Source organism: Carcharodon carcharias, chromosome 9, assembly GCF_017639515.1.
Source record: "Carcharodon carcharias isolate sCarCar2 chromosome 9, sCarCar2.pri, whole genome shotgun sequence".
NCBI classification, from domain to species: Eukaryota; Metazoa; Chordata; class Chondrichthyes; order Lamniformes; family Lamnidae; genus Carcharodon; species Carcharodon carcharias.
In genome coordinates this window covers 161,239,674-161,265,108 of record NC_054475.1, presented here as the reverse complement: position 1 = coordinate 161,265,108, position 25,435 = coordinate 161,239,674, and the positions used below count along the sequence as shown (strand labels likewise).

Sequence of the window (25,435 nt, the reverse complement as noted above, 5' to 3'; positions counted from 1 at the left end):
CCGGGATTAAATATGACACCCAAGTTTGCAAACAGTCTGGTTCAGCCTCAGGAGGTTGTCAGGGAGAGGGACTGAGTTAGTGCTGAAGGAACGGAGATTGTGGCAGTGACCGGTCAGCCTGGATCATGTGCTCAAATCTCTGAAATGGGGCTTGAAGCCAAGACTTTCAGATTCAGAAGCGAGTGTCCTACCCATAGTGAGTCGCGGCTGACACAGCAGGATAGGATTTAGGAGGCTCAAAGTTAAAGACAAGCAAGCTGAGATGGACCAAATGTCCTTCATATTTGCTTTTGGTGGAGAAATTGAAATTTCACCCGGAAATGGGTCATAGTCGCGGGCAGGAGGTCTGATCCCCACCCCACCCTACCCTCATCCCAAAGCCCAAAGCCAGCACTGGGAGCACCAAGCCGTACTGGAGTCTAGGTTTGATTGAAAAATGCAGCGGGCGGGCTCTGGGGGTCTTGCTGGTTCTGGGTGGGCAGGAAAATGGGCCCAGCTGAACCATCTTCTCGTCAAGAGCCAGGACAAAGCGGGATGTGGTTGGGGGTGGGGGGGAGAGGGTGGGTAGGGGGAGGGGGGAGAGAGAGGGAAGGAGAGAAAATCCAGGACCGAGCAGGAGAAGGCACCCTACAGGCCAAAAATGGCTACACTCCTGGGGCCTGTGAAAGTCAAAACTAAAATAATTTTTCTGGGCCCTTAGTTGAGGTGCTTCTCCCTTTTAAGGGCTGCTGCCTGGGGCCGATGGCGCCGGCGGGGGCGGGTCTGTAAAATGCGATGATTGATGTTCAAAAGTTCATTGGGCCGAACTTTGCCCTCGTCGAGCGGGCTCGGCAGGGGGGCGGGGGGGGTAGTGGGGGTGGGTCGGGCCAGGGTGTTCAGGAGGCCAACCGCCGCCCGCGATCGAGCCACAACAGCGATTTCGCATGATGGGCCGCCCGGCGTGAAATGCACGCTGCAGCGCTGCCTGTGGGTGGGGAGGGTGGGGGGGTGGGGGTGGCGAGTGTGCAAGTTCTCGCATGCGCGCATCTGCACGCAGGTAAAGCTCCCTCGGGCACGGAGCTGCCTCGGGGAGATGAAGATTTTGAAAATTAAAAATAAAAGAGTTGTAAAATGTTTAAAAAAAAAATCCATGTCCCCTCATGCGACTCTGCCACATGAGCAGGGACATGTTATTAATGAAGTGTTAAGATTTTTGTTTTATTTTTATTGACTGTTGGAACCCTCATCCCGCCCGTGGATGAGGTTTCCTAAAATGTGCAAAGGCCGCTTGGTCTTTTCGCCTGCCCCTCCCCCACCCCCCGCCCACCATTGAGGTTGGACAGCCAGCAAAGAAATTACATTTAATCGGGACTTTAACTTTAATTGTCGGCGTGCACGCTGCTGACCCCCACATGCTTCGCCAAGCGAAATATTGCGGGTGGCGATGCCAGGACGCTGGCCTGATGTTCAGATCGTTCACATTGGGTGCGCACCTGCTCAACAGGGTAAAAATCCTGGCCTTTGACTTTGGTGGAGCCATAAAATCTCGCCGGCGTAGAACACTGCCTCGGTATGATTAAACCATAGTTTCTAACATTGGTGTCTGCCTGGTTAATGCCAGCAGGCTGCTCACCCATTTCCGGGCCTACTTGGAAATTACGTCAGGTGGACCTTGAGCATCCACAGGCGAGGCCGAGGTGACACCCCCCCCCCCCCCCCACCCCATTTTAAACTGTCACCCACCTCACACTCCTGCCTTACGGATGAGAAACAGGCAGTCTGAGCTGAAAGTCTCCCCCTAATTTCCAGGATTCTGTAAAAATAAACCCTCGACTTAGACGTTTTATCCCAGTTCCTTCAGTTGCTAAGAAAAAAATCGCCTGCTTATTTGAACAGAAGAAAAATAATATAGTTTATGACATCTGAGAAGTAAATTGCTGTAACAATATCTGGACTTTTTGTACATTGTTCTCACATAGCCCATGTGTGGGAATTAATACAAAGCAGGAATTGTACAAAAACCAGGTGTACGACACCCTCCTGACAGGCAGTCAAGTTTAGCAGGTCCCATGTGAGCAAAGCACTGCTTTAACAAGAAGCAATCAAGTGCCTGGACTTTGGGTTCATTTAACATCTCATTTTTTCAAAAGGGATAACAGTCTGCAGATTCTCGTGTAAGACTTTTTTACTAAGTGGACCATAGGGGCTTTTTGTTCTCTCCCTAGGCTGTTACTTTGAGCGTACTTTTAACTTGCGGGGACCTTCACTGGAGACCCTTCCACACAAGGGCCAAGCTGGTCTCTCGCACATTCCCTACTGGTAAATCACAGGGGCTGAGTGAAGTGGGACAGGAGCCATTGTGAAGCTGTCAAGCTGAGGCAAGTTAAATGGCTTGAAGTGATAGTTCATGTTAACACTCGACAGTCATTGCCAGGCAAACAAAGAGCCAGTGGAGGACAGTTAAAAGGCAATTTGGCTCTGATGGGTGGTCGATTTTAAAAACACAAGAACAAGAAATAAAGGGGATGGACGGTCCTGCCACTCACGGTTGAACGCACAGAATCTGGGCCCTTTTTAAATTGACAGGGCTTCTGTGAGCATGACCTGAACAAGTGGAGAGAATAGCATAATTTCTCCCAGTAAATACAATGGAGGCAGGTGTCCCTGGGAGGTCTGAAATGGTCGCATTTTACTACACAATGTTAACATTGGCGGGTCTAAAGAGGAAAACGTCCTTCTTTTTGCCATTCGAACTGTCACTAATGTCCCCACCCACCTCTCTTCCTTTATCCCTCACAGCAGGCAGGCATATTACACAGCGGGGAAGGGTAACCAAGCATAAACACTGACTGGGCAGGGAGCAGAACAGGTGGGATATTCAAGGGGGCCCCCTAATGGGACAGCCATTACTTTAATGCGTTAAAATTCCCTGTCAATTGTCAGCTCCTATTTCAAGATTGCAGGTCAATGGTAGAGGCAGCAGCAGGAAAATGGCCAGGAGAAGACTTCATCCTGCCTGTTTACTGCCCTGAAAAGACAAATGAGATTTTTTTAACAGTAAATGATTCGGGTTTTGGCAAAGTTGTTTCTGAAGATAATTTCTTTTCAGTTGCCCCACATTTAGAAACAATTTATTTTTTTGGTGTTTCATCCTAGGCAGGAAATAATAATAAGAAATAGGAGGCAACTAATTAAATGCTGTAGCTGATCATGAGGTGGCAGCGAAATAACTACGGGATTACCTTAGCTGTTTTAAACTGTAATTACACTAATTGCTTTTGGCGCCAGAAAGAATCCATAGCAGGCACGTTGCTTATGCTATTCCAGTGACAAGGTAGAGCTACTGGGATTCTTGGCCAGTCGCGCTGACACGGGGAGCAGAGAGAGAGATGGTTCCAAGCCTTCAATCCTGCTTCTCCTCAGTCACAGTGAAGATAGTGCTTATTGGCCAGCTCCGCACAGGATGAAAGCACACAGCCAAGCTGTGATCTGAAGTAACTGCAGTTCAGTTGATTTTTTTTTTCTCTCTCGCAACCTTAATCTCCTGTTAATTGTTTCGTAATGAGTGGCACTTCAGCCTCAATCCTACCTTGTGTAATTGAATTAGAAATCCCTCCTCCTTAATCCAATCCTTCCTCCTGCTGTGTAAAGCCTGTACTAACACTTGATTAGTTTACAAACAAATCCATGCTTCTGTGCTGCCTGCTTTATTTGCAGGTGGATTCATCGTGAGTTTGGTTTTGTGTTGGGGGGTGGGGGGGGGGGGTGGTTTCTTTTCTGTATTGAAATGGCAAGCAGTTAGTGCACCCGAAAGCAGAAACAAGACCAGATAAAATGGCCATAAGGATGACCATAAGACGTGGGAACAGAAGTGGGTCATTCGGCCCATCCAGTCTGCTCCGCCATTCACTGAGATCATGGCTGATCTGGTAATCCTCAACTTCACTCTCCTGCCTTTTCCCCATAGCCCTTGATTCCTTTACTGATTAAAAATCTGTCTATCTCAGCCTTGAATATACTGTGAGCACGATGAGATTCAAACCTACGACCTTCTGACTGGGAGATAAGAGTGCTCCTCACTGAGCACAGCTGACACATTAAGGATCAGCTACTTCTCGCACACACACACACACGCTTACAATTAAAAATCAAAACAGGAAATGATGGAAAACACTCAGCAGGTCTGGCAGCATCTGCAGAGAGAGAGAAAAACAGAGTTATGTTTCGGGTCTATGAAATTTTATCAGAACGATGATGATTAACACAATATATTTATATAATGAATGCTTGTTCTAAAGTGATGTTAGACAACAGATATAATAGTCAGATGAGGAACTAAATGCAAACAATTACTGTGACCTGACTTCCTGTGTCAGCTTATTATAAAGGATCTATCAGAGCTGTTGTGCAAAGGACAAGGACTAGAACTTGTCTGGAGTCCATGATCCTTATGTAAACAAAATGCTCAATCATTGATAGCTGTGAGTAAATAACCAAGGAACAAGTTACCATTTTATTCCCGACATTTTATTCAGTTGGGTAAAGGCCAAACCTCCATCATCGCCTCGTCAAGTTTTCAGGACAAGGGTTCCTGTTTCAGTCTATTCTCTCTTGGGCTCTGAATATAGGAACTGGAGTAGGCCATTCAGCCCCTTGAAACTTTACTACCCAGTCAGCTAAAGCATGACTGATCTATGTCTCAACTCCAGTTACCCATCTTGCTTTCATATCACTCGATACTCTTACCAAACAAAATAGTCCATCAATCATTGTTTAGAATTCTCAGTTGACTTCCAGTCTCAACAGCTTTCTGGGGGAGAATATTCCACATTTCCACTCCCCTTTGTGTGAAGATGTGTCTCCTAACACCAAGCCTAATTTTAAGATTTTGACTCTTAGTTTTGGAGTCCCACACCAGAGGAAATTGTTGCTATCTATCTACGGTATCAATTCCTTAATCATCTTAAACTCCACAATTAGACCACCGCTTAATGTCCTACACTTAAGGCATTTTTCCTTGCTCTGTGCCTATTGAATAACAGAGTTACTGCAGTCTTTTCTTTATTCTTTCATGAGATGTGGGCATCGCTGGCAAGGCCAGCATTTGTTGCCCATCCCTAACTGCCCTTGAGAATGTGGTGATGAGACACCTTAGGAACATAGGAACATAGAATTTAGGAGCAGGAGTAGGCCATTCAGCCCTTTGAGCCTGCTCCACCATTCAGTAAGGTCATGGCTGATCTGATTGTAGTCTATGGTCCACTTTCCTGTCTGCTCCCCATAACTCTTGACTCGTTTGTCAATCAAAAATCTGCCTAACTCAGCCTTGAATAAATTCAGAGACACGGCCTCCACTACCCCCTGGGGAAGAGAATTCTGCATAGTAACAACCCTCTGTGAGAAAAAAAATTCTCCCCATCTCAATCTTGGAAGAGAGACCTCTTATTCTTAAACTGTGTCCCCTGGTTCTAGTCTCCCCAACAGTGGAAACATCCTCCCAGAATCTACCCTATCAATTCCCCTCAGGATCTTATGTTTTAATAAGATCACCTTTCATCCTTTTAAACTCCAATAGGATTAGGTCCAACCTGTTCAAAATTTCTTCAGAGAATAAGCCCTTCATCCCAGGAATGAGTCAAGTGAACCTTCTTGAACCATTGCAGTCCATGTTGTGCGGTATACCCACAGTTCTTTTAGGAAGGGAGTTCTACGATTTTGATCCAGCAACAATGAAGGAATGGCGATAAAGTTCCACATCAGGGTGGTGTATGATTTGGAGGGGAACTTGATGTTCCCCTGCGTCTGCTGCCCTTGTCCTTCTAGGCGGTAGAGGTCACAAGTTTGGAAGGTGCTGTCAAAGGACCCTTGGTGAGCTGCTGCAATACATCTTGTAGATGGTACACACTGCTGCCACTACGCAAAGGTGGTGGAGGGAGTGAATGTTTGAGGTTTTTGAGGTGTGGATCAAGTGATCAGCCTGGGATCCAGTTCTGGTGCACGAGGTCATGATGGGCTAATATGTTTTGACCTGACTGAACCAGCCTGCAGCTCTGTCAGATTGTCTCGAATGCAGTAACTCTACACAACTGATCAGGAATAGATGACTTGTTTTCTTCTACATGTTTGGGGCCCAGTGACATATGGTTTTCAGGCATCATCCGTGGTAACCAGAGGACACAGATTTAAGGTAATTGGTAAGATAATTGGCAAAAGAACCAGATGGAAGATGAGGTTTTTTTTTTACACATTGGCCGGAATTTTCCAGCCCCTTATGCCAGTGGGATTTTCGGGCCCCACTGAGGTGAATGGAGATTTCAGTGGCTCCCCAGCCTTGCTGCAAAGGGACCTGCCACAGTGGTGCTGGAAAATTCCGGCCAGTGTGTATTTAATGTACCGCCTGAACGTGTGGATTCAATAGTAATTTTCAAAAGGGAATGAGATAACTACTAAAGTAGGAAGAGTTGGCAGTGCTGTGGGGAAAGGGCAAGGGAGTGGAGCTAATTGGGAAGTTCTTTCAAAGAGCTGGCACAGGTATGATGGACCAATTGGTCTCTTTCAGTAGTTTCAGCAACAATTTTAATACACGATTGTTTATCATTCATTTTTTATCTTGCAGGATGCTGGAAGATGACCTGAAGCTCAGCAGTGATGAGGATGACAGTGAACAGGTAAGCACAACAGCAGCTTGCATTGATATAGCGCCTTTAATGAAGTAAAATGTCCTAATGCGCTTCACAGGAGTGTTATCGGACAGAAATCTGACAGGGAGCCACATGAAAGAGATATTTGGACATGGGACCAAAAGCTTGGTCAAAGAGGTAGGTTTTAAGGCGTCTCAAAGGAGGAGAGAACTAGACAGATGGGGAGGTTCAGGGAGGGAATTCCAGAGCGGTTAGGGCCCACGCAGCTGAAGGTATGGCCACCATTGGTGTAGCGAATAAAATCGGGGATGCTCAAGGTAGGAAGAGCACAGAGATCTCAAAGGTCTGTAGTACTGGAGGAGGTTACAGAGAACTCTTTGCACCTGTCTATTTCAAATGCTTTTTATTATCCTTTTGTTTGGCTTACAAACATGCCCCGAAGGAGGTGATCCTTGAATTCAAAGTGAAAGCCCATGATTTCATTTTTATTTTTATTCATTCATGGGATGTTGGCTTCGCTGGCTGGGCCAGCATTTATTGTCCATCCCTAGTTGCCCTTGAGAAGGTGGTGATGAGCAGCCTTCTTGAACAGCTGCAGTCCATGTGATGTGGGTACATCCACAGTGCTGTTCGGAAGGGGGTTCCAGGATTTTGACCCAGCGACAGTGAAGGAATGGCAATATTTTTCTAATTCAGGATGGTGAGTGACTTGGAGAGGAACCTCCAGGTGGTGGTGTTCCCATCCATCTGCTGCTCTTGTCCTTCTAGGTAGTTGTGGTTGTGGGTTTGGAAGGTGCTGTCTAAGGAGCCTTGGTGAATTCCTGCAGTGCATCTTGTAGATGGTACACGCTGCTGCCACTCTGCGTCGGTGGTGCAGGGAGTGAATGTTTGTGGATGTGACGCCAATCAAGTGGGCTGCTTTGAACCATAGACAAGGACTGTTGCTTTATTGACTTGCACTTTGATCTGGAAAATATTCCAGTGACTTGGTGGAGCATCCCAGGGCTGATCATTCAGCAAAACAGCTGTACTTACTCTCTGTTGCAGGGAGGGGAGTCTCAGTTCGAACATAGACACTGGAACATTGGAAGACTTGAGGGTGATTTGCAAGCTTATGAACAATGATGGACAAGTAAAGCGCTTTTGCTGCATTCAGAATGCCCCATACAAATTGGGATGGTTGTGCGTTACAATATATACACTCCCTATCCCACCCAAAACCATGTGATGTCCTAGGAAAGAAAAGAAAGACTTGCATTTATATAGTGCCTTCCATGACCAGCCAACATCTCAAAGAGCTTTACAGTCAATGAAGTACCTTTGAAGTGTAGTCACTGTGATAACATGAGATATGGGGGGGTGGAAAAACAGGTGAGAACATAGCCCAATTTAGGGGAGGGGAATATCTGGGAAATTCCTCTCTGACTACCCCCCCAACCCCCTCACCTGAAGCCATCTAGCGCACGAGAAAATTCTAGCCATGATAATTCCATTCAGTACCCACATTTTGTACAAGCTGCACCCCAACTCGAATCTCAAGCTTGAAGCAGTTCTGAGAATCAGTGTCCACCAACATGTCCCAGAGGATCCAGTATCCTCTGGGAAAAGAACCACCTCCTGACACCTAATCTAGATCTGTCCTAGCACAATTTGAAATCGAGACCTCTGGCCTCACCTAAGGTATCTATCCTGAATGTGTTGGGTTGGAAGTGTAGTTGCATATGAAGTGGAGAGGAACAGTTTTCCAGGTATGTCCCAATCTCCTGGCTTTTGCTGTGATTCCTGGTGATGATTCCTGGTTTGACAGAATCTTCCATTTTTAATTAGCGGTTGTTAAATTCTACAAAAATAAAGGCACTTAACCTTTCTTGTCATAAAATGAGAGGAAATGTCACCCAGCAACTTAATTATGTATCATTAAGAAAAGTGAAATGCAGAAGGTATAGCCTGCTACCTATACGCAAGCTGCAAAGCTAGGCTTTATTGCACATGACATTTACAATGGCTACAGGAACCCTATTAAATGCACATTCCTCTTTTATTTACTTGCAAGTTAATGGTGACCCTCAAATGATAGGAAATCAAAGCGTAGGCCTGGAATCAATTTCCATTTATTCCATAGAAGCAGTTATTGATGCTCACTGCCTTGGAACAGTTGTTTGGGCACAAGGCTTTGTCCAGTGACCTTAATACAAATGAACACAGAAACATAGGACTGTGCTCAACAAAACTAGCTCACAATGCATCATCTCGAAAGAAATGTCCAATAAATATCAATCAAATATATATTTGAGGGTTGCACATATTTCACTTGCTGAGCCTCAGGAACTTTAGGATTTGCAAAGAGATACCATTCTTAAGGTACATTGGAGATAACTGTCAGCTCTGAAGATCTGAGGAGGATATAAATTGATTTAATTACAGTCAGCATCTGTTCTTACAATTTACTGTAATCCACATCAAGTTTGCTGCCTTCCTCTAACTTTAATGAATGTGGCAACTGTATGAAACCTTTAAGCATCCCCTTCTCTAAATGTATATGTGCCATGGCACTAGCCAAACAGAATAAAGCTGTGGGCATAGAACATTACTGTATGGATACGTGGAAGTGGCATCCTCAGTTAATCTCCTAACTAGAAAATAATTGGACTTGACATCAACATAAAATCCACAGAGGAGAAATATATCAGAGTTTTATTCACCATTTAATGACCAGTGTGACATGTTATCTTTCCCTTTGTGTGTGAAGTTTTCATCAAAAGACTTAAGAGTTTGAGTTAAAACAGGTAGAAAACTCTGATCTAGACATTGTGGAGTCTGACCTCTTGTTAATCTGAAACACTAATCATCCTGGATTGATTTGATCTAATAACGCAGATACTGATAATTTTTTGGGTTCTCCTTACTGAGACCGCGTGTTTCAGTTTATATTCTGACATAAATTTTGGAAGGAGACTCTGATTAGCCTTTTGGCAACCATGGGCCATGTTTCAACAAGATGCCGGGGCTTATCTATGTCCCATGTATCTGACAGTAAAAAAGGGCTTGCATTTCTATCGCATCTTTCACAACCTCAGGACCTCCCAAAGGGCTTTCCAGCAACTGGGTACTTTATAAGAGCATTCCCTGCTGTAATGTGGGAAACATGGCAGCCAGAGTGTGCACATCAAGATCCCACACAAAAAACAGTGTTAGTGACCAGATATTCCTTAATCAACATAATTAAAACAGGACATCAGATTTCTTCTTCAAAATAGCGCCACGGCATCTTTTAGGCCGACCTGAGAGGGCAGGCAGGTCTTCAGTTGGACGTCTCATGTCTGACCGTGCAGAACTCTGTCTGTACTGAACTGGAGTGCCAACCTTGGTTTTTACACCCAAATCTCTGGAGTGGAATTTGAACGCATAACCTTTTGACTCGGGGCATGATACAATCCTAGACGATGCAACCTGACACGTAGCAGTGAAAGGATTCTGGTGAATCTGTGCTACAGCCCCTCAGAGAGATAAAATGTCCATTCATTTTGTCTCGGAGTTTCAGTTCCAGTGTTTTGTACGTGTCATTACTGACCCCTCATTAGAGGTGAGTCCTCATCATCATTATGAACCCTTCCTTGTATCTATCATTGCTAGTTATGTGTTAATATATTTGACAATGTCCTCTCATATACATGACAAGATAATTTGAAAGTGAAATTGAGAACACATCTATGCAGCTTAGAAAACATGTTCATCTAGAGCGATGACTTGCCACAAGCCATCAACATGGTGACACTTTAACACACACTGGTCCCATAATTAACCCATACTGTGTTCAATTCTGGGCACTGCACCTCAGCACAGATTCATCAGAATGATTCGGTATAAAAAGCTTTAAATTATGAGGCCAGTTTGCACAGACCAAGTTTGTATTCCCTCGAGGAAGGTTAAAGAGTGTGAAATGAGATTTTTAAGATAATTGAAGAATTTGGTAGCGCAGATAGAGAGAAACCATTTCCTGTGGTGCAGGTGGTCAGATCAAGGAACTAGCATCTTAAAATTGGAGCCAGGAGACAATGTCAGAATGCACTTCACACAAAAAGGAGTGGAAATCTGGAACTCTGTTCCCCAAAAAGTTGTTAAGGTTTGATGTGAAATGAAAATTTCAAAATTGAGATTGATAGATTTTTGTCGAACAATGGTATTAAGGATTACAGCACCAAGGCAGGTAAATGAGTTGAGATGCAGATCAGACATAATCTAATTGAGTGTCGGCACAGGCTCGATGGGGAGGTCTTGTAGCACAGTGGGTAACTTTTGAGCCAGAATCTCTGGGTCAAGCCCCACTCCAGAACTTGATGGCCAATGAAGGTGTGTTCACAACACAAGCAGACATGTTGAGTATCAATCTGCAAATCCTTCCAACACACACCAATGGCAGGCAGTAAGAGGGAGCGAGATACCTGGTCAGCCATGTGATGGGAAGAAATTGGAGCCTCTACCATCACTGTCCACAGCTCCAGACTATAATCTTCATGTAAAAGTACTCGTTGCCACAGCAACACAGACTCTCTGAGTGATCTGTAACACAACCACCGCCACAGGCTTGAAGGGCTGAATGAACTCTTTCTGTTCCTAAGGACAATTATTACTCAACCTTTCACTGCATTGGGCCTAGCAAAATCTTGGCCTTGCTTCACCAGTGTTACGCCTAAGCTAGCAGCCGAATTCGTTGCTCCTTGAAGAGACAAGGAATAACTTTGCCAAGTTGCGATGGGACATTTTGGAAAAATAATTTAAAAAAACAATGTTCTTACAGTATAAAAACAAAAACAAAAAAACTGCGGATGCTGGAAATCCATAACAAAAACAGAATTACCTGGAAAAACTCAGCAGGTCTGGCAGCATTGGCGGAGAAGAAAAGAGTAGACGTTTTGAGTCCTCATGACCCTTCAGCAGAACTGAGTAATATTAGGAGAGGAGTGAAATATAAGCTGGTTTAAGGGGGGTGGGGGGAGGTGGCTGTAGGGACAAGCATGCAAGTGATAGGAGCAGATGATCAAAAGATGTCACAGACAAAAGAACACAGAGGTGTTGAAGGTGGTGATATTATCTAAACGAATGTGCTAATTAAGAATGGATGGCAGGACACACAAGGTACAGTTGTAATGGGGATGGGGTGGAAAGACTAACAGGGCATAAAAGGTATAGATTTAAAAATAATGGAAATAGGTGGGAAAAGAAAAATCTATATAAATTATTGGAAAAAACAAAAGGAAGGGGGAAGAAACGGAAAGGGGGTGGGGATGCAGGAGGGAGTTCAAGATCTAAAATTGTTGAATTCAATATTTAGTCCGGAAGGCTGTAAAGTGCCTAGTTGGAAGATGAGGTGCTGTTCTTCCAGTTTGCGTTGGGCTTCACTGGATTAATGCAGCAAGCCAAGGACAGACTTGTGGGCAAGAGAGCAGGGTGGAGTGTTAAAATGGCAAGCGACAGGGAGGTTTGGGTCTTTCTTGCGGACAGACCGCAGGTGTTCTGCAAAGCGGTCGCCCAGTTTACGTTTGGTTTCTCCAATGTAGAGGAGACTGCATTGGGAGCAATGAATGCAGTAGACTAAGTTAGGGGAAATGCAAGTGAAATGCTGCTTCACTTGAAAGGAGTGTTTGGGCCCTTGGACGGTGAGGAGAGAGGAAGTGAAGGGGCAGGTGTTGCATCTTTTGCGTGGGCATGGGGAGGTGCCATAGGTGGGGATTGAGGAGTAGGGGGTGATGGAGGAGTGGACCAGGGTGTCCTGGAGGGAACAATCGCTACGGAATGCCGCCGGGGGGGTAAAGGGAAGATGTGTTTGGTGGTGGCATCATGCTGGAGTTGGCGGAAATGGCGGAGGATGATCCTTTGAAGGCGGAGGCTGGTGGGGTGATAAGTGAGGACAATGGGGACCCTATCATGTTTCTGGGAGGGAGGAGAAGGCGTGAGGGCGGATGCGTGGGAGATGGGCCGGACACGGTTGAGGGCCCTGTCAATGACCGTGGGTGGAAAACCTCGGTTAAGGAAGAAGGAGGACATGTCAGAGGAACTGTTTTTGAATGTAGCATCATCAGAACAGATGCGACAGAGGCGAAGGAACTGAGAGAATGGGATGGAGTCCTTACAGAAAGTGGGGTGTGAGGAGCTGTAGTCGAGATAGCTGTGGAAGTCGGTGGGTTTGTAATGGATATTGGTGGACAGTCTATCACCAGAGATTGAGACAGAGAGGTCAAGGAAGGGAAGGGAAGTGTCAGAGATGGACCACGTGAAAATGATGGAGGGGTGGAGATTGAAAGCAAAATTAATAAATTTTTCCAGGTCCCGACGAGAGCATGAAGCAGCACCGAAGTAATCATCGATGTACCGGAGAAAGAGTTGTGGAAGGGGGCCGGAGGAGGACTGGAACAAGGAATGTTCCACATACCCCATAAAGAGACAGGCATAGCTGGGGCCCATGCGGATACCCATAGCCACACTTTTTATTTGGAGGAAGTGAGAGGAGTTAAAGGAGAAATTGTTCAGTGTGAGAACAAGTTCAGCCAGACGGAGGAGAGTAGTGGTGGATGGGGATTGTTCGGGCCTCTGTTCGAGGAAGAAGCTAAGGGCCCTCAGACCATCATGGTGGGGGATGGAGGTGTAGAGGGATTGGACATCCATGGTGAAGAGGAAGCGGTTGGGGCCAGGGAACTGGAAATTGTTGATGTGACGTAAGGTGTCAGAGGAATCACAGATGTTGGTGGGAAGGAACTGGACAAGGGGAGAGAGAAGGGAGTCAAGATAACGAGAAATGAGTTCTGTGGGGTAGGAGCAAGCTGACACGATCAGTCTACCGGGACAGTTCTGTTTGTGGATTTTGGGTAGGAGGTAGAAGCGGGCCGTCCGAGGTTGGGTGACTATCAGGTTGGAAGCTGTGGGAGGAAGATCTCCAGAAGAGATGAGGTCAGTGACAGTCCTGGAAACAATGGCTTGATGTTCAGTGGTGGGTTCATGGTCCAGGGAGAGGTAGGAGGAAGTGTCTGCGAGTTGATGCTCAGCCTCCGCGAGGTAGAGGTCAGTGCGCCAGACAACAACAGCACTACCCTTGTCAGCGGGTTTGATGACAATGTTGGGGTTGGACCTGAGAGAACGGTGTGCAGTAAGTTCAGAGAGAGAGAGATTAGAATGGTTGAGAAGAGCAGAGAAGTTGAGACGACTAATGTCTTGCCGACAGTTCTCAATGAAACGATCAAGAGAAGAGAAGGTAAGAATCCAGAGAGAGGGGTCCAGGTGGAGGGTGAATATTGGAGGTGGGTAAAAGGATCCATTGAACGGGGAGAGGACTCCTGCCCAAAGAAGTGAGCCCAGAGAGGAAGACGGCGGAAGAAGGGTTCAGCATCATGCCGAGCCCGAAATTCATTGAGGTGAGGGCATAAGGGTATGAAACTAAGCCCTTTGCTGAACACTGAACGTTCAGCGTCGGACAGGGGAAGGTCAGGGGGTATAGTGAATACACAGCCAAGGCTGGGATTGGAAGATGGGGTGGGGACGGAGGGACAGGCAGCGGTGGAGGGTCCTAGATGGGTGTTGGTGTCGATGAGTTGTTGGAGCTTGCGTTCCTTAGCACTTGAGAGAAAGAGAAAAAGTTTCTTGTTGAGGCGTCGGATGAGACGAATAATTAAATGAAACTGGGAGCACGCGCAGCTTTGAAAGAGGGTACGGCGGTGTTGTTGTAGGGAGAGGTCGAGTGTGTTCATAAGGCGGCGCATGGCACTGAGTGTGGATCTTGGAATGCGACAGGAACAGCAGTCCCAGAGATACCTCTAATCCTGGGTGGGTTCGAAACAAGAGGGATGGAACTTCAGTTGAAATCCACGTGGGGTAAGTCGGAGGTGGAGACAGTCACTGAGAAAGGAGATATGGCTGTGAAAGCGGGTTTTAGTAAACACCTTGTCAAACACCAGGAGAGAAATGGAAAGCAATGAAGGTGAACAAGGCAAAAGAGAGATACAGAAATCTTGTCGGAGAGAGGAGCAGTACTTCTTCAAGGTAGGCATTTTTTGAAGAGGAGTGGCAGTCAATTAAACAGTATGTCTTCTTTCATATTGTGTTTAATTTGATGCTAGGAAAGGCAGCTATCAGTGCATGTGCACAACCACTCGCAAGACTGACTAAGGCTGGCAAATGAGGGATCCCCAATAATAAAAACAAAAAATTTCTTTTCCATCTTCGATCTTTAAAACTCTGACTCATTTATCTCCCAGTTTTTGTCTCCGCCAGACTTGCACGTTGGGAGCTGATTGCATTATAGTCAACATAAGAGCAGACATTATGTGCTGAATTTTAGGTCCAGGACCCCAGTTCTGACACAGCACTGAATTCCTGGTCAAGGTCCCGGAAAGCGCTGTGGCAGGACTCTGGGGGAGGTTTTTGCAGGAAGTGGATGATTAAGAGACTGCCTCTGGAAGCCCTGTTCAATTAAGGACAGTGGCCAAGATCCATAGATGTGTAGTTGGTGATTGCGAGGGCGGCTGAAGATGAAGGTGCCCTCTGAAGACTTGTAAATTGTGCAAATTATACTGTGGCCACAGTTGGCAGGCCATCATTTCGGAGGGGGAGCTGCTCTATAGAATGGCCTTGGCCGTGCCTGTGACCCTCACAGACTAGCATACCCTGGGCTGCTTTGCAGGATGCATCTCCAGCCCCTCCCTCCACCTGTCCTGTTACTGGGAGGCCAACACCATTATATCCGCAGGCTGCAGCCACATTTGGGGGCAGAAACACTACCTGGGAAATGCAGACGCTGTGCGAATAGTGCCCTCAATTGGCACTCTGAGTGGCTACCTGCCATTGGTAGCCAAGTAGCCATCACCCCAACCCACCTGCCCCTACCACTAACCAGCTCCCTGAAAAAGTCATAGGCAGGAACATTCTGGCAGACTGGCACACTGACTAGTAGCAAGAAATTGTCCATGTCCAAATGCAGGAAGACCTGGACAAAATCCAGGCTTGTGCTGACAAGTGGCAAGTAACATTCATGTCACACGAGCTCCAGGCAATGACCATCTCCAACAAGAGAGAATCTAACCATCGCCCCTTGACATTCAATAGCATTACCATCACTGAATCCCCCACTGTCAACATCCTGGGGGTTACCATTGACCAGAAACTGAACTGGACTAGCCATATAAATACTATGGCTACAAGAGCAGGTCAGATGCTAGGAATAGTGCGATTGGTAACTCACCTCCTGACTCCCCCAAGCCTGTCCATCATCCAGAAGGCTCAAGTCAGGAGTGTGATGGAACTTGCCTGGTTCAGTACAGCTTCCACAACACTCAAGAAGCTTGACACCAGTCAGGACAAAGCAGCCCGCTTGGTTGGCACCCTGTCCACAAACATTCACTTCACTACCCACGCACAGTGGCAGCAGTGTGTACATGTACAGGATGCATGCAGGAACTCATTAAGATTCCCTATTTATTATCTTCCAAACCCATGACCACTATCATCTTCTTCCAGAGATCCCCAGCATCACAGATGCCAGCCTTCAGCTAATTCGATTCACTCCACGTGATATCAGGAAACAGCTGAAAGCACTGGATACTGCAAAGGCTATGGACCCTGACAATTCTCTGGCAATACTATTAAAGACTTGTGCTCCAGAACTTGCCACGCCCCTAGCCAAGCTGTTCCAGTACAGCTACAACACTGGCATCTACCTGGCTATGTGGAAAATTGCCCAGGTATGTCCTGTACACAAAAAGCATGCTCAATCCAGCCCGGCCAATTACCGGCCCATCAGTCTACTCTCGATCACCAGTAAAGTAATGGAAGGGATCATCAACAGTGCTATCAAGCGGCACTTGCTTAGAATCGTGCGACAAGTACCTCATCTCCTGACTCCCCAAAGCCTGTCCACCATCTACAAGGCACATGTCAGGAGTGTGATGGAATACTCCCCACTTGCCTGGAATGGTGCAGCTCCCACAGCACTCAAGAAGCTTGACACCAACCAGGACAATGCAGCCCACTTGATTGGCACCACATCCACAAACATTCACTCACTCCACCACTGATGCACAGTAGCAGCAGTGTGTACCATCTACAAGATGCACTGCAAGAATTCACCAAGGCTTCTTCAACAGCACCTGCCAAACCCACAACTACTACCATCTAGAAGGACAAGGGCAGCTGATAGATGGGAACACCACCACTTGGAAGTTCCCCTCCAAGTCACACACCATCCTGACTTGGAAATATATTACAGTTCCTTCACTGTCACTGGGTCAAAACTCTGGAACTCCCTTCCTAATAACACTGTGGGTGTACCCGCACCACATGGTTCAAAAAGGCAGCTCACCGCCATCTTGTCAAGGGCAATTAGGGATGGGCCATAAATGCTGACACCCATGTTCCATGAATGAATAAAAAAAAATCCCAGCATACCCGCCTCAAAACCCAACTCTGCCTTGGGATGAAATCCCCGGCTCTGCAAGCCTTGTCTTAATGTTGGCACAATTTTAATTTGAGTGCAATCTGGAACATTTACACTCTTGGCTATCAATGTTACACAGTCATTGTTTTATCATGCTTCTTTCTGTTTGTGTCTGTGTGTGTGTTTACGCTTTGTGGATTTATTTTATGGTAGATTTAGTGTGAAAAGCAAGTGGCTTCTTTCAAGGAAGAACACAGGAATTGTTTGGTAAAATATGCGCCAAGGTCTATATATTTTGCCTTCTGCTTTGCCGGCAATTGAACGATGTGGGGATAATGGAGTCGTTGACTAATCACAGTGGTAGGTCTCTATCAACAACAACAACTTATATTTACATAGCACCTTTAATGTATTAAAACATCCCAAGGAGCTTCACAACACCATTATAAAGAAAAATTTGATGCACAGCCACGTAAAGTGATATTACGGCAGATGGCTAAAAGTTTAGTCAAAAAAACAAGTTTTAAGGAGTAAAAGCAAAAAACTGCGGATGCTGGAAATCTAGAACAAAAACAAAAATACCTGGAAAAACTCAGCAGGTCTGACAGCATCTGCAGAGAGGGACACAGTTGACGTTTCGAGTCTGGATGACCCTTCATCACAACTCTAACTCAGTTCTGATGAAAGGTCATCCAGACTCGAAACGTCAGCTGTGTCCCTTTCCACAGATACCGTCAGACCTGCTGAGTTTTTCCAGGTATTTTTGTTTAAATTTTAAAGAGTGTTCTAAAGGAAGAAAGAGGTAGAGAATCAGAGAGACTGGGAGAGGGAATTTCAGAACTTTGGGCCTAGACAGCTGTCCTCACCTTTTAAGATATCATTAGTACTTGATCATACTGACAAATAATATGGTCAAAGTGTGAGCTTTCAACTTGGTGTAGATAAAGCAATATAGTATGTAAAATCAGATTAATATTCCTATCTGTCATCTTTCCCAGTCATGATCTTATTCATTCAGATTACCAGGCTGAAAATTAAGTACTGGGGGTTCATCATTCCCTGACTAGCCCTCCTTGCTAGTATCAGTGATTGCTGGAAACACCTAACAGGGGAAGAAACCCTACAATTCACCCAGGTTTACAAATCCCTCCATAGCCTACCCAACTACCACTGCCTCTATCCCTAACCTCAACTTGTACCCACTTGTCTCTGAGTCTGGACTAATTTCCTTCCTCCTTTACCTGCACCATACTTTACAACCTGCTCTCTGGTTTACTCCTGAAGCCTACATTGTTGCTACATCTCTTCCCATCTCACAAGCCTCTACAAAATCTTCTATATAATCCCTCCTAACCATCTGTGGCTCAATGCCCAATTCAGTAACTGTGAAACCTTTTGGTTACAGCCGTGGAGTGGTTATATTCCTGGGCTAGTTCCTGAATGAATCCAGTAGAAAGCAGGCTCAAATCCCCACTGTGGCAGATTGTGAATTTGATTTCAGTTTAAAAAAAACGGAAATTAAATTGCTATCAGTAGAAGTGACTGTGAAGCTGTTAGGTTGTTGTAAGAATCCAACTGATACACTTCAGTCTTGTGAGGAAGGAAACCTGTCATCCTTACCCAGTCTGGCCTAGATGTATCTCCAATCCCACACAATGTGTTTGACTCTTGTCTGCTTCCTGAAGCTGCCTAGCAAGCCACTCGGTTTGTAGAGGTGGGCAGTAAATCCTGCTTACAACATCCACATCCTGAGAGTCAATTTTAGATGCAGATTACTCCACAAGCCTCGAAGGATTTGATGAAGAGCAAGAATGGGCCCTCACACTTCTCCTCCATCAGTAAACTGGAACATTTGTTGTGTTCTGCTACATCAGTGACTTCATAGAGAGATGAATTGCAAAAATCTACAACTGATCAGACTAGCAGATCAATAACAAGTGGGCAAAAGTGATGATCCAAATAGAAATAGTGTCAACTGCTACCAGTAAATGGTTCACCACAGCAAACAAATTAGGAGACAAATGTACCTGATTAATTAAATATTGATTGGACACAATGTCACTGTAGTGATCTACATCCTCAATGCTATTTGAGAGTTAGTGTTAATCAATAGGATGCTGAAGCAAAATGTGTCCCAACCTTGAGTGCATGATTCTGGGTCAAGTTACTTCCACTAAGTGAGTTCAGGTGGAGGGTCCACCACACAGGCTTTGAGACCTACACAAGACGAGGGACAGTTCTTGACTGACACATTCAGCCAAGGGAGTGATTGCAGGAAGTCTATTCTCCTCTTGATATAATCAAAGGAAACAAGAGCATTAAACGTATACTTTAACCACATATTTTTGCACAACTGTGAAATGCAGCAATGCCCAGGGGAGCTAGTCAAAAGAACTTCCATTTATAGAATCACAGAATGGTTACAGCACAGACACAGGCCATTCGGCCCATTGTGTCTATGCCAGCTATCTGCAAGAACAATTCACCTAGTGCCACCCCTCTGCCTTCGCCCCATAGCCATGTAAGTTTATCCTCTTCAGCTAATGATTAAATTCTCTTTTGAAAGCCACAATTTAACCTGCTTCCACCACACTCTCAGGCAGCGCATTCCAGACTGTAAACACTTGCTGCACAAAAAAGTTTTTCCTCATGTCGCTGTTGCTTCTTTTGTCATTCACCTTATACCAATGTCCTCTGGCTCTTGATCCTTCCACCAATGGGAACAGTCTCTCCCCCTCTACTCTGTACAGACCCCTCAAGATTTTGAATGCCTCTATAAAATCCCCTCTGAACCTTCTCTTGGCCAAGGACAACAGACCCAAGTTCTCCAATCTGTAACTGAAGTTCCTCATCCCTGGAACCATTTTTGTGAATCTTTTCTGTACCCTCGCTAATGCCTTCATGTCCTTCCTAAAGTGTGGTGCCCAGAACTGGATACAATGCCCCAGTTGAGGCCGAACAAGTGTTTTATAGGGGTTTACCATAACTTCCTTGCCTTTGTTCTCTATGCCCCTGTTTATAAAGCCTGGGATCCCATATAGTTTTTTAATGGATCTCTCAACCTCCCCTGCCACCTTCAATGATCTGTGCATATAACACATTTAATGTGGTAAAAATACACCACGTACTTCACAGAAGAAATTATCAAACAAAACTTCATCCTGAGACACAGGTGACCAAAGGCCTAGTCAAAGAGATGGTATAAAGGAGCGTCTTAAAGGGAGAGAAGCAGAAATGTTTAGGAAGGAAGCTGAAGGCACAGCCAGCAAAGGTGGAGCCAAAGAAGTGCTGTGCACTCACATGGCCAGAATTCGATGAGTTTAGATACCTCAGAGAGTTGTAAGATTGGAGGAGATTTACAGAGTTGGGAGAGCGGGAGGTCATGGGGGCACTTGAATACAACTATGGCATTGCTGAAGTGGAGCCAATGTAGGTCAGCAAGCACTGGAGTGATGGGTGAATGGGACTAGGCGTGAGTTAGGATATGGATAGCTGTAGTTTGGAAGAGTTCAGGTTACAGATGGTGAGAGGTCACCCACGAGAGCATTTGACCAGTCAAGTCTAGAGTTAACAAAGAGGTGGATGAGGGTTCCAGCAGCAGATGAGCTGAAGGAGAGGCAGAGGTAGGCTGTCTTGGTCCTGGAGGGCATAGGGGATGAGAAGGTCAGCTCCCGGTCAGTTAGGATGCCAAGCAACGTTTCCTCTAAGCTGCTTCATGTGCAGTCATGCAGCTCCCTGAGAGTTACCGTGCCGGCCATTCACCAATTGTCCCCTTTAAGGTACGGTGCATGCGCAGCCACGCAAGAGAAATTTAAATGTACTGCACACTGATTTAAACGGGCTGTACACAGCGACAATAAAGTGTAGGGGACGTTCATACTGAGGTTGTAAACAGTCCGGTACAGCCTCAGAAAGGGGCCAGGGAGTGGAATGGAGCCAGCAACTGGGTAATGAAATTCAGAGTGATGGCCAAAGACAATCGACGGGACTTTACACACCCACCCGTCACCACCAGGATCTTCCGCTCCCATCGCAAGACAATGGGCTTCTGGCTGGCAGGGAGGGGTTGGGGGAGGGGTTGGGGGAGGCGCTGCCTTGCCCGTGGCGGGTCCCACCCACGAAGGAGGCCGGAAAATCCCGGCCAATGGCTTTGGCCTCCCAATATTTAATCGAAGGAAACCTCTGCCCTTCCCATTCTGGATGTTGGACAAGCAGTCTGACAATTCTGCGGCAGTGGAGAGGTTGAGGAAGGTAGTGGCGCTGTGTGGTTTTGGATGAGGGGGCAGCACGCAGTGGAGAACTGGGCAATTCGAACCGTTAAAGAGGAGCGGCAACCTTGTTCAGTTTCTGGGAAGTTAAACTATTTGTAGAGCACAGGCTAACTTTATCTTCCATTATTTGGCCCCCACCCATCAAGCAATAACATTTCCCAATCTTAAAAATGGAAAGAAAACAACAAAGCTAAAGTCATGACACAGGGCAAGATTGGCACTGACAGCCATCAGTTGAATACATTTGCCAGAAATTAACTCTTCATTTTAATTTTACCTTTGGTACTGGCCCTGGAGTAGCACTCGGGCTACATGGTTATCTGTGTTTCAAGCATGTGATTGAGGCTGCGCACTATAGAACATTTCCCTTGCGATGTAATTTGTTGCTCCTTTTCACTGGCAACTCCATTCAATATCCTTCAATATTGCAAGGTATTAACTCCCGACTGTTTCTCCTCCATTTCTAGTTTCCTTTTCTTTATCCTTGTAAAGATACAATAGCTACTCTTCAACAATCACATGAATATAAATGGAAAAGAAAGGTCAATTGATCAAAGCCATGTACTCTTTACATGGCTCAAAATAGCGCCAGCTACAAGGAGACCTTGATTGACTTTTCCATTTTTTTCATGACTTGCTCATCAACACAGATTCAAGAAGAAAATGATGGATGGATTTCTGCAGTGTGACTTTTAGGCCTGCACAGACTGAGCAGTGTGAAATCATTGCTCCCGTTACAAACAAAAACAGAGAGAAAGCACAGAAGTTTTTGACACACGACAGATGAGATCATCCTGGATACATGTGTGCCCTGACTGAAGATTCGAGTTGGGCTACGGGATGATGGTGAAGGTGATTGGGGGAGGCTTTTTATTACTCGATGGGTTAGATTTAGTGATCAAAGTGTAATCATTACAGTCCAAACTAAGTGACAATGGTACATAGGGCATGGCTAAGCAACCTTGAGATTCATTTAGCAGAAGGATGTCCCTTGATATTAGTCTTCGAAAAAAATCCAAAATGTGACAGGTTAATTGCACTTAGGTAAACTACTGTCTAAAATCCATCCAGCAGTATGGCAGTTTCATGAAATAAATAGTGCTTTCTGAATAGCAGTAAGGATTTCAGGCTGTTAAAATGATTTGATAGACTATGTTTTTAGAGGCATTGAGCCGGCAATGCCTCCTGGCTGTGTTGCTTAGCAACATTTTAATTCAAGAAGGATCAAAAAGACAAAATCCCTATGGAGTTGAAAACAGAAATAAGTCTGCAGTTGACAGATGATATGAGTTGTTATATAATATACTGTGAAGATCACTGAGTTCTTTCATGAATGATAAATGGACTGTACACAGATCAATGGGTTCTGCAATAAACTGGAACCACAGTCCATATCTGAGGCAGAACAGGTTGCGTAGTAGGGAAGGCAGTCGGAGATATAGTCATTGAGACAATTTGTGTGTGTTTTACCGTTACAAAGCATGAGGGGAAACAACTGACGACATTTGGCTATCTCTTGACTGTTTCCTTTTCTAATACAGATCTAGGTAAAACCACATCTAAACACTCAGTTGTGTTCACTTGACTTCAACTTGATAGAAATCAGCCTTTCCTTTCGAAACGTTACCACAATCATCACAGGGAGGATATTGCAGCAAAATGATCATTCATCCATGTATGGTGTGCCTTCAAAGCAGGATCATGTCAAAAAATGGCACTAGCAAATGCATGGTTTATTTTGGCTTCCCTAAAGCAAATTCTGAAACAGCCCAAGAGTTTGCCTGTTTACATCAAGCTGCAGTTTCATGGCTTGGATTTCACCCAGACAGCAAATGATCTTGTTTTAGGATTTTTGATTTATTTTGCAAAAGAAACTGGAACAGCGTCAGGCATCTCACATTCCTGACCCAAAAATTGTTGGATATTTTACCTTACCCTCAGGTTGCGGTTCACTTGCATTGCAAATTGCGGGAAGTGTGAGCTGATAACAGTGCAGAGAGGGCAGCAGGCCACCTGGACCCTAGTGAAGGTTAGAGCCGACAGTTTATCTCCTTAATCCACGGAACGAAAGGATAAAGAAACAGAGTAATCGACAGAGAGGAATTGGGGCGAATTAGAGTCAAAGTAGGGAGAGAAAGAGAAACAGAAAAAGAGAGCAAAAGAAAGAGAGTGGATTAAGAGAGAGAGAAAAGACACAAATGCAAAAATAAGAAAAATAAATAAATTTAAATTTAAAAAATGCTCTCGGAACAATTTACAACCTGCAGGAATGAAACTCCAGTTTCCTTCCAAGGTTGAGCATCATGTCATAAATCATGTGACTTGAATTCACATGACTATAGCGAGATTAATTTGGATTAACAAAGAAAATCCAGCAATTTTTTGACATACAATAAATTTGAATGGAGTGACTCACGGCGAAGTTACTTTTCTTTTGATTTTGGCGAGGCTAACGTTAGAACAGCATAAATCATCTAGCAATTTGCAGAGAATTGGAACTCACGCTGTGTTGCTGCCTTGCCACAAATTGCTGGGATTTTAATAAACTAATATTGGCAAGCAGCGTTAATGCAGCTACTCTTCCAGCAATTTCTGGGCCATTAAGGTCATCTCTCTCATGTCTTTGTGTTGGTAAAAGGCATCCTCAAAGGATCGAGCCACCAAGTTAAATCCAAGAGAACTTTACATACAACCTGATTCTAACACACCCAAATAGGGCCTAGGGTTGCTGATCCATTAGGAGTGAGTACCTGATGGCTGACTGAAATGCAAAAGTCATTCTTAATGCCTGTGATCCTAATAAATGTAATATTTTAAATTGATGCATCTTTTTCATTTAATTGCTTTTTCATTTGCATAATTGGTCATAATGAGGGATCATATCTATAAGATAGTCATTAATAAATCCAATATGGAATCCAGGAGAAACCTCTAATCAGAGTAGTTAGAATGTGGAACTCCCTACTAGAAGGAATTGTTGAGATATCTAGCATAGAGGAGAAGCTAGATAAGGACATAAGAGTGAAAGGAATAGAAAGTAATGCTGATAAGATAAGACAAAGGGGCTGAGAGGAGGCCCATGTGGAGCATAAACACCGACATGGACCAATTGGACCAAATGGCCAGTTTCTATGCTGTGATGTCAATGTGGTTCTATGAAAACATTTATGGGGGAATGGGACTGCTCTACAGAGAGCCAGCATTGACCCAGTGGGCCGAATGGCTTCCTTTCCTGTCATAATGATAACATACTTTCACTTTGCTAAAAGTCACTAGGTCAGTAGTTTGTTCTTGACAGTACTGCGCACCCTTTATGCACTAATTTGCTTATGTAAGGCCTGGGACTACACTTCAAAAAATAATGAAAGGACAGAGAAGCACTTTGGGACTTCCTGAGGATGCAATGTAATTGGAAATTCTTTCTTAATTTGCTTTTGTGGAGAGTGCTAACTTTAATTTACAAAGGTTTAAAATAGCAAATACCTTTGCGTGCTCGGTTCAACGTACAATTTCTGCTTGCTAGACGTCGTAGCAAAAGGAGAAATAGTAAATCAACAATGTGAGATCAACCAGCAAATCATCAAAACTGAGGTAAGGCCAACAGCCTCTGAAAGGGAGCAGAAATTGCTGGAAATACTCAGCAGGCCAGGCAGTAACTGTGGAGAGAGAAGCAGGGCTAACGTCTCAGGTCGATGACCTTTATCAGAACTGGTGAAAGTTAGAGATGTCATCACGAGTAGGAAAACAGAGAGCAATGAAGGTGAACAAGGCAATGGTGATAAAAGGAAATCCAATCAAGAAGCAGAGCAGAGCTTCTTCAAGATGGACATTTGTGGAGGAGAAACTTCAGTGAATTAAACAGTAATCCAAAAGCAAGGTGGGAGGACTTATGATGCAGTGGGTAGCAACACTGCCTCTAACCCAGAAGGGGTTTGAATCCCATCCCAGGACTTGATGGCCGTGTTCATAATAAGGCCAAACAGGTTGAGTGTTGATCTGCAAACCCTTCCAATGCTTGCCAATCTCAGGCGGTAAGAATTGCGGGGGATACCTGGTTAGCCGTGTGATGGAAAGAAAGTTGGAGCCTCTACCATCACTATCCATAGCTCTAGGCTACAACATGC

The 25,435-nt window shown here is 45.0% G+C and overlaps 1 protein-coding gene across 1 annotated transcript in view; it reads left to right on the top strand.

Annotated features, from left to right (window-relative positions):
• aff2 (AF4/FMR2 family, member 2) overlaps positions 1-25,435 on the top strand; it is a 455,181-nt gene that overhangs the window by 315,090 nt on the left and 114,656 nt on the right. Inside the window, exon 8 of the mRNA XM_041196209.1 lies at positions 6,596-6,647. Within this exon, the coding sequence (XP_041052143.1) occupies positions 6,596-6,647 (52 nt within the window). The remainder of the gene's footprint in view (positions 1-6,595; positions 6,648-25,435) is intronic.